This window comes from Rissa tridactyla, chromosome 4 (genome assembly GCF_028500815.1).
Source record: "Rissa tridactyla isolate bRisTri1 chromosome 4, bRisTri1.patW.cur.20221130, whole genome shotgun sequence".
Lineage (NCBI taxonomy): Eukaryota > Metazoa > Chordata > Aves > Charadriiformes > Laridae > Rissa > Rissa tridactyla.
The window spans coordinates 36,066,388-36,080,516 of NC_071469.1; the positions used below are offsets into that span (position 1 = coordinate 36,066,388).

Below are 14,129 nucleotides of genomic sequence, written 5' to 3' on the forward strand. Positions count from 1 at the left end.
TCTTATAACCATATTTTTCACAGACTATTGTCTGATTTGGTGGGTTTACTTTCTTAATGCAGTAAGTGCATATACTTAAGTCTGTTGACTGGAAACTGGAAATTTTTATTGAATGTCATAGAAGTTGGTGTTATACAAGCGTGACCTACATGTGACATGATGTGAAAAGACTGTAGAAACCTGTGGGGTTTTTTTCAATCAATCACCAACATGAAAGTCAGTCAAAAGTAATAGGGTTTTTTTTTTTAAAAATGGACTTATACTTACATGGTGATGTCTCCTTTTTTTATTATTGTTTTTCTTTGTGTTCTCCTGTCTAAAATGACAAGAAGAGAAAGAAGTTAATAAAAGGCTGTGTATGAGGAACCTATGCTAATTAGCATGGGGAAAAGAGAACAGTAAGGTGGTTGTAAGAATGCAGATGGAAAGACCTTCGTTATAGTTCTGTTTTTTTACAAGGTGTTGGCAACTTTAAGCTGATAATGGCTAAAATATACCCAATTTTGAGTAGTATAATGCTTGTTTGGCATCATACCATCATTCTGACAATAAGGAATGTGCTTTTCAGTATGTTATCGAGTAAAGCGAATGTGTTCTACTGTCAGAATCAGTGACGCGTATTTAATTTGTGGGACGCTATAGAAAATACACCAGCAAACTAGCTACTGATACAGTGAACTAAACAGCTCATTCCTGAAACATTAAGACCACTTCAGTTATATGTTTTTTCTTTTATGTGTTCAGTGACGAACAAGAAACCAGCTCAAGCATCTATTACGAAGGTGAAGCAATTTGAAGGCTCTACATCTTTTGTCAGGAGAACGCAGTGGATGCTCGAGCAGCTTCGCCAGGTCAATGGTATAGACCCTAATCGGGTGAGTTTGAACAGTTCTAGAAAATGAAAATTGAGCTCGTTTGTAACTAATTTGTGAATCAGGCATTCTTTCACTATTCAAAGGGCATCTGGAAAAATAAGATACAGGTCTAAATGCAAATTGTCAAAAAAGAAATAACTCACTGGAATACATGAAATAGATTTTAATGGGAAAGATGGGAGGAAGCCAAAGCTCATAATCACACGGTGGTTTTTTTTCTTCCTGTCTTTCCCTACTTTTTTTCCTTCTCTCTCTTCGTTGTAAAGAGGAAAAATAAGAGCCTTGTTTGCCTTGTCTTCAGCAATAAGCCTCTTGGGGTTCATTTTGGCATGCAGCTGTGTTGTAAGATAGAGCAGTAAGTAGAAGCAAGGACAGGAGAGGTTACTGAGGTTCAAGTTTGTGAAATATTGTGAACCTTGTGTTTTTTCTCAGATCCTTCTGCATTTCTTGTCTTTTCTTACAAAGGGCGATGGTGTTGTTTAGTTGCCAATGGTACATGAGCACTAATTTAAACCAAAACCAAACAAAGAAACCCCCTAGGAAGTAGTTCTGGAATTCTTTTAATGTGGAACATACAGCACACCTTTAGCTGTCTGAAGACAAAGTTGTACTAACGTGTAATATGCTTATGGATACAAATCTTCAGTAGTAAAACAGCAGAATTGGAAGTTAGGAATGTGGCTCATACCATGAGATCACAAAGGGACTTACTGTGTTCATTGCATAGCAAAATTGCTTGTGACTAACCACCTCGGTTTGTTCAAATTTGTGCTCTGATCAGCCACCTAAGCATCTTAGCAATAGTGCCCCAAGTTCTGTTACTACATAGTACAGTCTTTTGTACAAAAAAGAAGCCCTTTGACCACTGCCCTGTGAAAAGCAAGGGGTGGAATGATATTTTCTCTGCGTAGAGGGTCATTGAAGGGGCAATAAAAATGAGAGTAATGACAAATAGATAAGGGATATGAGTTTTAGGCCCTTTCCCAGCATCTGCTATGCCGCTATATAAATAACAGATACTTGGGATACTCTCAGATTGAAAGTCCTGTCAAGTTCTTGAGCTTTGGCATGGTCCTTTCAGACTTGTCTTCCTGTGATTTCTAGTGTCATCAATTCAAAATAGCACTTACTAGATTAGATTACAAAATTATATTTAGCAAATACTGCTATATAGCAATACTTCTTGCATAAAATCCATTTATTTTGGCAGATGATTCACAGTATAGAGCTGGGCTTTGATTTCTTTCATTATCTTTTTTTCTGGGAATGCTCTTTTGTTCATGTTATCCTGACCCATAAGCAACACTTCATGATAATACATTAAATACAATAACTAGGACTTGCTATTTGCTTTCCTCCTTTGGTTGAGCATTGAAAGCAGAAATCTTCTATAATATAGTGTGAAAGTAGATTTTGTGCTGAGGCACAAATCCTTGTGTAATATAAGAGACATAAGTAACTTTGTATCTGTAGATAACAAGGATTTCTTGTGAGATTCAAACTTTTAAGTTTTGGACTAAAGTATTCCTTTTTTCAGTTCTTGTCATAGCTGAATATTCCTCATTAAAAATACTTTCAAGAAAAAAAACTTCCTGCCTCTTTTTTTTTTGTGTCCAAAAATACACAAAGGAAAAGTAATCCTAGGATGGTCTTGATTTGCATGACCTTTCTGCTTTTTCCAACATAATACCTTTAAAAATAATAGCTCTATATCTTTCTCCAAATCATTTATAACACTGTAATAATTATAGTGTGTTTTTTGTCTTCTAGGATTCCCCAGAATTTGATTTACTATTTGAAAATGCTTTTGACCAATGGGTAGCAAGCACAGCTTCAGAAAAATGCACGTTCTTTCAGGTTCTACATCACACTTGTCAGCGATACCTTACAGACAAGAAGCCAGAATTCATCAACTGCCAATCTAAAATTATGGGAGGTAAGTCAATCACAGCTGGAGTACTTTGTGCAGTTGGACATGAAATGATTTGCACATGAGTTATTCTGTGTTCAAATGGGCTTGCAGCCTAATTACATCTGGAAATCATGAGTCTGAATATGCTGACTTCACAATAATAAACTTCTAGACTTCAGCATTTCTCCAGCGAGTATCACTTCACGTTCTTCTGCTATCTTTGCTTCCCTAGTCTTCAGTTCTAGAGGCAACATCTCCTGCCCACCTTGTGAAGTTGTTCTCCTCCCTCTTTTTAGCAACGTTGACTTCGATTTGTGTCTCTGCTTTTGTTCATTCAGAAACATTTCTGGGTGTCCTGAAACATTTTCCACTAAAAGCCTATTCTGCATTGCCATTTCCTCAGAAGTCTGTCAAAAAGTGGTTATTATTAAACTTCCCATGGATCTTTTGGAATTTATTTTGATCTTGACAGAAATCGCTCAGTTTAGAGTTTTGCAGCATTTCATAAATCGCATATCTTAAGGTGAATTTTTAGGATTAGACTAAAAAACATCTGGTCAGGTAAAAAAAAAGTCTGGTGAGTGTGTGAAATTGCTATTTACCATCCACGTCCCAAGCAACAAAAACTATTTTGGGGGGAGGATTTTTCACATATTTCACAAAGTATTCTTTAGGAAAATAAACCAGTTTAGTTGTTCCCTTAGACTGAAATTTCTGAAAATAGTCTCCTTTTTGTCTGCTCTAAACCAAAACACTTTTAAAAACTCTTACATCTCCTCCTGTGTTCTGCACAGCTGGAATAAATAAGTGTTTTTTCTCTTTCTCAACAAGTCTCCTAAAGGTTCATGTTTCCAAACTGTAAAAGAGAAGTGCAAGCTGACTTGGGATTTTGTTTAGTTGTTGTAGACATCAATTATATGGAGAGCCTTACACAGTTCTCTCTGGTAATTCTCCTCTCTCATAAATCTAAAATAAGTTTCTGTACACTACCATCAGAACTATATTTTGTGCAGCCACCTTCATATGCTCTTTTTTCTGGCTGTTATTTTGTCTTGCGTCCCTTTTCTGTAAAACATGAAAGGTAAACTTGAGGAAGACAGACATCATCTCCAGTTTGGTGTTTACATTTCAGCTACTGACACTGGGGTTACCACTAATTTTGTGGTCCTAAGTCAGAACTATTCTGTCAATCATCCTTTTCTCTTAATGTCTTCTCAAACTAAGAAAAAAGGCACAAAACTTTCTTGTAAACTTCCTCTCTCGTTTTTTCCCCTTCCACATTAATAGGATTTCCTTTGTTTTCTTTTTGGTGTGGTGGGGAGGAGGGAGGAGCAGTTTCTGTACTGATGGGAGAAGATAGCCTTTACAATTTTCCATTTCACATGGAAGAAGTCTCCTATCAAGCCTTTCTTTGTCATCTGTTTCCTAATGATGCTCACTTCCGTCCTTCCTGCTGATAAATCAGTGCTAATAATTCACCACACATTACACATTATTTTATTCTCATAAGCTTGACCTGTCCAAAATTGAGTTCTTGATTCAACTGACCCAAATATTAACCTTTATCTTAAACAAGTGTCATCACAATGGGAAAAAAAAAGTTACCACTGAGATTCATAAAATTCTGTTTTACTTTTACTTTTTTAATACACATTAGACTCCACTGTGTCCAGTGAAGCATACACACAGTCTATTGCAACTTCATAGCTAAAATGGGCTTATTCAGCCATTCTCCCATACCAGATGGTGACTGTTTCCATATTCTTTGCCCGCGATTCTGACTGTGCGCAGACACAATCCATGCGTGTATGCGCACAGTACAGACTGGACGCAATATAGGGTCAAGGACTAAACAATCTTCTCATGGATACAGTGCTTCTGCTGTTCTTCATACTGTCAACTTATTTTCTCACACTAGATTACAAACTCCCTGTGGATAAGATTTAAATTGGACAGAAACTCTAATAACTGTAAACCAAGTAATAGTTGACCCTAAATTCCAGTAACTTTCTGTGTGTCCGCCTCATTGAGCCACGGGATGTCTGCCAAAAAAATGATGGGGAGGGGTAGTCCTCATTAGCAAATAAGCTGTATCAGTTATTATACAAGGAAATGCAATCATATAATTAGAAATTGTCTTGTAATATGTAAGGTGAAATAGTCAGTTTAAATATCTGCTGTTCCTTTAAATAATCAGATTTCTATTCTTAGTGTGATGCTAGATTTTCTTGACAGTATTACTGTATCTGTATTATAATTACAAGCTTTATTGGTGTGTTTGTGCATACAGATAAATTCTTATTCAGTTAGAAAAGTATCATTACAATACCCATGCTGATATTTCTTGAAAACATAATTAATTGAAAAAAAAAAATAGATGAACTTAGCTTTTCAAACTACACTTTTTTTTTTTTGAGTTGTGGAAAAATTCTTAGGTTTGCTGTGTTGCTCAGCATTTTTCCCCAATGTTCTAGTATACCTGGGGAATATTCACTAATCTTCTTTTTGTCATCTTCAAAAGCTTTTGCTTTACTTTATATTTAAATGTATTACAATGCATTTATCTAGTGGAAACCTGCTTCCTCCACTGATTAAAAATAAATGAAAAATTGTCATAGCAACTTTGATATATCTCCCAATTAAAATATATCTCCCAATTAAAGGCAGGCCTCCATAGTAATACATAATACTGTGAGTTGGTTCAGTCACTGGGTTATGTTAGTTGATCTGTTACTCTGAGGCAAATGAAGTAATTGCTAAGTGACCAGAAGCAGCACCATTCATTGACTTTAGAAGCTTTTCTGTGAGTTGTCAGTTGACTGGGTCAGACGCTGGGGAAATACCTGCAGTCATAAAATCCTAGAATGGTTCTTGTTAGAAAGGACCTTAAATGTCATCTAGTTCCAACCCCCCTGCCCTGGGCAGGGACACCTCCCACTAGACGAGGCTGCTCAAAGCCCCATCCAGTCTGGCCTTGAACACTTCCAGGGATGGGGCATCCACAGCTTCTCTGGGCAACCTGTTCCAGTGCCTCACCACCCTCACAGGAAAGAATTTCTTCCTAATAGCTAATCTAAATCTACCCTCTTTCAGTTTAAAACCATTACCCCTTGTCCTGTTGCTACACTCCCCCATAGAGAATCCCTCCCCATCCCTCCTACAGGCCCCCTTTAGGTACTGGAAGGTTGCTATAAGGTCTCCCCGGAGCCTTCTCCGGGCTGAACAACCCCAACAATCTCAGCCTGTCTTCATCGGAGAGGTGCTCCAGCCCTCTGATCATCCAGTCCTCATTTGAAGCCCACGGATGGGCCAACTGTATATCAAAACCCACTTAGTCTGAAACCTGAAGTATCAGAGGTTTTTTATGGAAAATACAGTGAAATCTATTGTCGATCTCAAATTCATCCCGACTGGAAAGAGTAAGGTCCAAATGTAGCCAAGGAAACCAAAGAACATATACCTGAGAAATATATCTTGAAATTAATTAATTTCAGTTTAGAATTTGCAACTTGCTATTTTTTTGTTGTTGGTTTTGGATTTTTTTTTCTGTAAATTAGCCAAAGGAGTATATTCAAATAATTCTTAAACCTCAGTGCAATCAGATTATGGATGAAGCATGTCTCTTCATCCCCTCTATCAAGGTAGCCTTTGTGTTTTAGGTTATATTCTTTTTAACTTTCTGGGGGATGTGCGATTAATATATTATTATTTTTGAATGGTTAGTCAGTGTAACTTCTAATACCCTAGAAGTATTTTTTAAAATAAACTATTACGATATATATACACACACATATATATGCTTATGTATGTAATGATACAGATATGCACATCATATATGTAATGTGTATCTTGTAACTAATGCATATTTTCAAAAACACAAAAAAAATGCCACCAAAGAACACTTCCTCCCAAGTGGAACTGAAGATGAAAGAACTTGAAGAGCTTGTTTACAAGCTTGCTTATCTTACTAAGACTTATTCCTTCCTAAAGGATAGGAGTGAAGAAAGTGAAATTCATGCTGTGTCTGTTTCTGCGGGAAGTGCTTAAGAGCTTAGCCGTAAGCAAATACGGGTGTCCCTGTGGAACTGCAGACCCTCTTCATTGCCTGCCTCCTTTTACCTCCTCACACGCGCGCACACACACACACATACGCTTCCCCCTGTGGGCCAGAGCCCTACTCCTGATTCTTCTTCTCCAGAACCATTTTTTGCTTTATTTTCATTTGAGTATCATGTGAGGATATAATCTGCAGAGTTAAATAGGCTAGACTGTTTTCTATCACTTGATTAATGACATTAGTAATTACAGTGATAATGAGAACAGATTAAAGGTGTGGGTGCTAATTCTGAGAACAAAGAGCAAATTCAAATTTGCGAAGACGGTAGCAAGATTCCTCCCACTAGTATCTTGTACTAAATATTTAAAGTTTGTCTTTTCTTTAGTAGAGCCCGCTAAATTGCTTACATGCATTCTGGATGTTATTTTGGAGATGAAAGGAAAGGTAGGCATTTGGGGGTAGAGGTTTTTTTGACTGAAGTAGGAAATACTTTCCACTTTTCTATCTTTCTAACATACAGATTCTCATACTGGAATATGTCTGATTTGGAGTATCTTTGTGTTACATTAATTGTTATTCGATGGCCAAGGGAATCAAGATTGTATTGCTTTTACATCAGTAATGTAAAAAACAAAGTTGGAGATGAGTGGTGTGCAGAAATTGACCTACAGGTTGTGTTTGTTAGAACAACTTAATTCTTGACACAACATTAGGCTGACACCGAGGGTGAATTTGACTCTGTCATTTCTGCATAGAACCCTGTGATACAGCATTCAAAGCTCTTCAAAGATTAATTCTGGGCCTATAAGAATAAACAGTTGCTGCCACCTTTAGATACGTATTAGAAATGCATAATACTTGGAAAGGAACAAGACCTCAGGTTGAAGCAAGGTGTGACGATCTTGTTATTTTTTTGTTTTGTTTTAAGCTTTGTCCTACCTGTGTGCTTTGGTTTTAACAGCCATTCTGCTGAATTAACTAAAATGTTCTTAGAACCCCAGAATAATGATATCTTTGCCTCTGTAACCTTTTCTCTGTGGCAGCTGGCAGGAGTTATTAATGGACCATTCTTTTTCTCCTCCAAGAATATGTTGCCAGTGTGAGAATGGTAATGAGCATTTCTTTTTTCATAAGTTATTGCCTCAGCTTACCGCATTTGAGACCTGGTAAACGTGGTGTTTACCATTCTGTGCGAGATTAATGACTGATTAAAGGAGATGAACAAAAACTTGCTGTTAGGATTTAGGATAGGGGAAAAAGGATTGCTCCCTTTCCTCCTCTTAGATACCTGGTACTTACTGGTTTCAAGTCTGACATGATAGCCATTGAAAAAAGTGTGTAACTGAACATATTCTTACAGACTTTCACTTGTAAACTAATTCTGATGCAAATGAATTTGACAAAAAAAAAAAAAAAAAAAGCATCTACCATGTTATTTTGGCAGTGTTTTGCCGTTTTGAAATTACCGATCAGATGAATCTTAGCAATGTTTCTGTACAGGAACAACAAATTTTTTTACATTTGATTAAGATATTTCTTGCCATGGCATACCAAATGCTCGGTTGTTTACCTTAGAGAAAATAAAGGCTATTGTCAGTCTAGAGATTGAAATATTAGAAATAAATTTTCAGCTGACAAAGACCTTTTTAGGTGCTCGCTTTTATGCTTTGCATGTTCATGTCAAGATTAATTCTGCTTTACCATTTTTTATTTAACTGGATGGATTTTAGCTATTTTCAGCATAAAAGCCATGTGTTGAGATTGGAATGGATAAGAACAGTTGAGTGCTTGTTCCATAGAAATATCGCGTATAATCAGAGCTCTAAATTAACTCTCTAAAATGGGTATCTTGGGCAAAAAAGCACATTATGTTCTTGTAAAATCTGTAGGGGTACACAAACTGAGAAGGGACATTTATAATTTTAAAGGTTGGTTCCTTTTTGATCTGTATAACTAAGATGAGATAATATAGAAAGCATTAAGCAATATATTTTCTTGCCTTTTCTGAAGAATGAGGGTCTATGTGATGCAGAATATTACTGTTTGTCACAGAAATGGGAATTATTTTCTTTGTGTCAAATTATCAGATTTTAGTCTTTACAGAGCCAGAATGGAGTTCTGTGCTTTTGTAGTAATTACTGATTCTGAAAATTCCTGGTTGGCTAGACTTCCATTAAGTACAAATATCAGTTAATATTGAAAATTTTACTAACTCTAGGTTAGTATTTATTTTTATGAATGTATTAGATTAGAGTTTAAAGTTTTCAAGTTTAAATAAATTTCTCAGTTTTGAAGAGGGTGAAGGTTGTGGCAATATAAAATTGATCCTAATTAGATATTTCCTTAATTTATAGCCAATATGCAATATACAGTAATGTCCTGTCCTGGCATCAATGCCAGTATTTAAAAACATCAACAGAAGTACATTTGAAATAGAGAAGATAAGTTTTTCTGAAAGACATTGGAGACCTGTCAGTTTGGCTCTTAATCTTTGTGCTGTATATCCTCCAGACTTTAATAATTAATTTCTAATTTCTATTATTTTGACTAAACTTTAAACTTCAGTACTGTATTTTGGAGGCAGGAAGGCGAAGACATCAAAACCATATGGTGATGCTGAATCCTAGAAGAAACCAAGGTTTGTGAATGTAGTTGGCTTGAAAAAGTGTAGATAATATCTTGTCTTTTTTTTTTTTTTAGTGGAACACTTATTAGCACTAAAACCAGACAAAAAGATCAAAGGTAGAAAGAAAATTAAAAAACCACTTAGCTTATGAAAATCCTTACTTTAATGTGTTGCCTATGTAAAAACATTTAAAAGATTAGGTATCTAAAGATATGGATATAATCTTAATTTTATTAATAGACAAAGATTGGAAGTAATGTATTATTCTCTTATTCTTCTGATCATCAAACAAACTAGTAATTATTGGGGCTTAGGATATGACTTCGTTGTGTAGTTACTCCAGTTTGCCTATTGCAGTACATCCCTTTGAGAAGGTGGTAATGCATACAGCTAGACAGACCACTAGTCTGATCCACTGTGGCAGTTCTATTTACTTCTCTCCTCTATAAACGAAATACAATTGGTTTATAATGCAGTTTTACTGCACTGCTGTGGTATCTGTAGTGCATTCCAGCACCTTTGAGTCATACACTTGCGTGTATTTTGTTTCACTGTATGTCTGTGCCTTGGTAAATATTTTCCTAGGAAATTGCATTTAAGCTGTATGTATTGCTTACTGCGGCTTGTACTGTCGATTTTGGTGCATTAGACTTCTTGAAAAAGTGCTTTTGTGGAAGAAAGTGAACAGTGTAGCATCCTGCGTCTGGGGAGGAATAACCCCATGCACCAGTACAGGTTAGGGGTTGACCTGCTGGAAAGCAGCTCTGTAGAGAGAGACCTGGGAGTCCTCGTGGACAAGTTGACCATGAGGCAGCAATGTACCCTTGTGGCCAAGATGACCAATGGTATTCTGGGGTGCATTAAAAAGAGCATGGCCAGCAGGCTGAGGGATGTCATCCTTCCCCTGTACTCTGCCCTGGTGAGGCTGCATCTGGAGTACTGTGTCCAGTTCTGGGCTCCCCGGTTCAAGAAAGATTGCCCACGTTCATGATGACTTCAGAACTATTAGAAATGAAAAGCAGAATTGCTTCTCTTATTCTTCTCAAAAAGAAAAAAGCAACCTTGGATGATGGCCAAATTAAATCTTTAAAAAGGAAAACTGCACCACCTGAATGCTCAGCTGTTTCAAAAACGAAAATACCCCTTCTCTTTTCTGGCAAATCAGTTTTTCTATGTTTCTTCTTTAGGTCAGTTACTTCATTGAATGCAGCCATTTTTTCCCAGTCTGGAAAGTGAATGCAAGTGGTGCATCGATAGTAATAACTGCAAATAAACTACTGAAAATACCTCTGTGGGACACAGTTTTGTGTGAATCCAAATCCGTTTCTTAATACTTGTGATCTTAAGTCCTTGAGAATGACTTTTGTATAAATTCTTAGGTTGCTTGAGGCAAGAAAATTCAAATGAAGCATTAAATAACAGGTTTTCATAAAATGACAGTGCTACAACCGTTTGACTTCATCTTGTTTGAAAATCACACAGCCACTAGCTCATTTGAAATGGGTTGCTCAGAACCATCTTCTGCTTAAAGAATATATATTTTTTTCAGAGTATCTTCTTGTTATCATTTTGAATTTTGATTCTTTCCAGTTTCAGTCAGAAAGGATAGGACTTGATCTGTTTCCAGAATCACTTCTTGATCATCGGGGAAAAAAACCTATATATCATATTTTTCATAAACAATCCCTTTCAAAGTCAAAAGACAATGACATTTCTATACATCTGAATTACATAAATATGAAGTGTAAGTTATATTGTCCAGCATTGCTTCCATTCAAAAGTCATTCTAAATTTAGTACAGCGTAGTCCTTCATAACTAGCAGGAATTCATTAGCGTTTACATTTTCAGTCTTCTGTACTTTACACAGATAGGAACAGTTCAGTATACATATGGAATGCATGGAGCTCCACCTGGGGATGGATGAAGAGCCAACAGAGAGTTTATGGGTGAAGATTAAAGGGAATGCAGGGACAGGTGACACTACAGTGTGGGTCTATCTGCTACGGGCCACCTGACCAGGACGATGGAGCGGGTGAGGCTTTCTATAGACAGATAGGAGTGGCATCGTGTTCACAGGCCCTGGTCTTCATAGGGGACTTCAAACACCCTGATATCTGTTGGAGGGACAACACAGCAGGGCACAAGCAATCCAGATAGTTCTGGGAATCTGTCGATGACAGCTTCCTTCTCCAAGTGGTAGAGGAGCCAAGGAAGAGAAGAGCTATGCTGGACCTTGTCCTTACCTACAAGAAGGAGCTTATGGGGAATGTCAAGCTCAAGGGTAGCTTTGGCTGCAGTGATCATGAAATGGTAGAGTTCAAGATCCTTAGGGCAGCGGGGAGAGTGTGCAGCAAGCTCACTACCCTGGACTTCAGGAGAGCAGACTTTGGCCTCTTCAGGGATCTGCTTGGTAGGGTTCCATGGGATATAGCACTGGAGGGGAGAGGGGCTCAAGGAAGCTGGTTAGTATTCAAGGACCACTTCCTCCAAGCTTGGGAGCGGTGTATCCCAAGAAAGAACAAGTCAGGCAAAAAAGCCAGGAGGCCTGCATGGATGAACAGGGAGCTCCTGGAGACGCTCAAAAGCAGAAAGGAGGCCTACAGAGGGTGGAAGCAAGGACAGGTAGCCTGGGAGGAATACAGAAAACTGTCCGAGCAGCCAGGAACCAGATTAGGCAAGCTAAAGCTCAGATAGAATTAAACCTGTCCAGGGCTATCAAGGGCAACAAGAAAAACTTCTATAAGTATGTCAGAGGTAAAAGGAAGATAAGGGAAAATGTGGGCCCTTTCTGGAAGGAAACAGGAGACCTGGTCACCCAAAATATGGAGGAGGCTGAGGTACTGAATGACTGTTTCACCTTGGTCTTCACCAGCAAGGGTTCTAACCACACCGCCCAAGTCACAGAAGGCAAAAATGGGGGCTGTGAGAACAAAGAAGCACGCACTATAGGAGAAGATCAAGTATGAGAGGTGTGTACCTGAAGACACACAAGTCCTTGGGACCTGATGAAATCCATCCGCGGGTCCTGAGGGAACTGGCAGATGAAGTTGCTAAGCCACTGTCTGTCATATTTGAGAAGTCGAGGCAGTCTGGTGAAGTTCCCACTGACTGGAAAAGGGGAAACATAACCCCCATTTTCAAAAAGGGGAAAAAAGGAAGACCCAGGGAACTACAGGTCAGTCAGGCTCACTTCTGCGACAGCAGGATCACGGAGCAGATCCTCCTGGAATCTCTGCTAAAGCACATGGAAAATGAGGAGATGATGGTGACAGCTACCATGGCTTCACCAAGGGCAAGTCATGCCAGACAAATTTGGTAGCCTTCCATGACAGGGTTACAATGTTGGTAGGTAAGGGCGGAACAGTAGACGTCATTTATCTGGACTTATGCGAAGCGTTTGACGCTGTCCTGCACGACATCCTGATTTCTAAATTGGAGAGACAAGAATTTGATGGATGGACCATTTGGTGGATAAGGAACTGGTTGGATGGCTGCACTCAAACAGTTGCAGTCAATGGCTCTATGTCCAAGTGGAAACCAGTGACAAGTGGCATTCCTCAAGGGTCAGTACTGGGACTGGTGCTGGTTAATATCTTTGTCCATGATATGAACAGTGGGATTGAGTGCACCGTCAGCAAGTTTGCCAGTGACACCAAGCTGTGTGGCGAGGTCGACATGCTGGAGGGAAGGGATGCTATCCAGAGGGACCTGGAGAGGCTTGAGAGGTGGGCCCGTGCGAACCTTATGAAGTTCAGCCAGGCCAAGTGCAAGGATTGAGAGCAGCCCTGAGGAGAAGGACTTGGGGGTGTTGGTGGATGAGAAGCTCAACGTGAGACGGCAATGTGCGCTCACAGCCCAGAAAGCCAACTGCATCCTGGGGTGCATCAAAAGAAGCGTGGCCAGTAGATCGAGGGAGGTGATTCTGCCCCTCTACTCCACTCTGGTGAGACCCCACCTGGAGTAATGTGTCTGTTGGAGAAGGTCCAGAGGAGGGCCACAAAGATGATCGGAGGGCCACAAAGATGATCGGAGGGCTGGAGAACCTCCCCTATGAGGACAGGCTGAGAGAGTTGGGATTGCTCGGCCTGGAGAAGAGAAATCTCCATGGAGACCTTATAGCAGCCTTCCAGTACTTAAAGGGGGTCTATGGGAGAGATGGGGAGGGACTCTTTATCAGAGAGTGTAGTGATAGGACAAGAGGAAACAGTTTTAAACTGAAAGAGGGTAGATTTAGAATAGCTATTAGGAAGAAATTCTTTACTGTGAGGGTGGTGAGGCACTGGAACAGGGAAGTTGTGGACGCCCTATCCCTGGAGGTGTTCAACATCAGGCTGGATGGGCTTAGAGCAACATGGTCTAGTGGAACATGTCCCTGCCCATGGCAGGGGGTTTGGAACAAGATGATCTTTAAGGTCCCTTCCAACCCAAACCATTCTATGATATATCCCCACCTTGTGGTTTCACATCAATGGCTCTCTTGCCACTTTGATAGTATAAGTCATCTCTCTTCTGAAGGACTTTACATCTCCTTCCTCTTTTGCAGTTCCCATATTGACATAAGAATGCATACAAGACCTTGTTTGGATAGTCTTGTTAGAAAATTTAATGTTAGTAAATGTTTGGTTTCTCTTTCTGAATATTCATATGGAATGTTAGTT

The 14,129-nt window shown here is 38.9% G+C and overlaps 1 protein-coding gene across 3 annotated transcripts in view; it reads left to right on the forward strand.

Moving 5' to 3' along the window:
- The window catches only part of STXBP6 (syntaxin binding protein 6), a 124,992-nt gene that overhangs the window by 88,522 nt on the left and 22,341 nt on the right, over window positions 1-14,129 (forward strand). For all 3 annotated transcript variants that reach the window (XM_054200101.1, XM_054200103.1, XM_054200102.1), the window contains 2 exons: window positions 745-875; window positions 2,646-2,811. In XM_054200101.1, coding sequence (XP_054056076.1) covers window positions 745-875; window positions 2,646-2,811 — 297 coding nt within the window. The remainder of the gene's footprint in view (window positions 1-744; window positions 876-2,645; window positions 2,812-14,129) is intronic.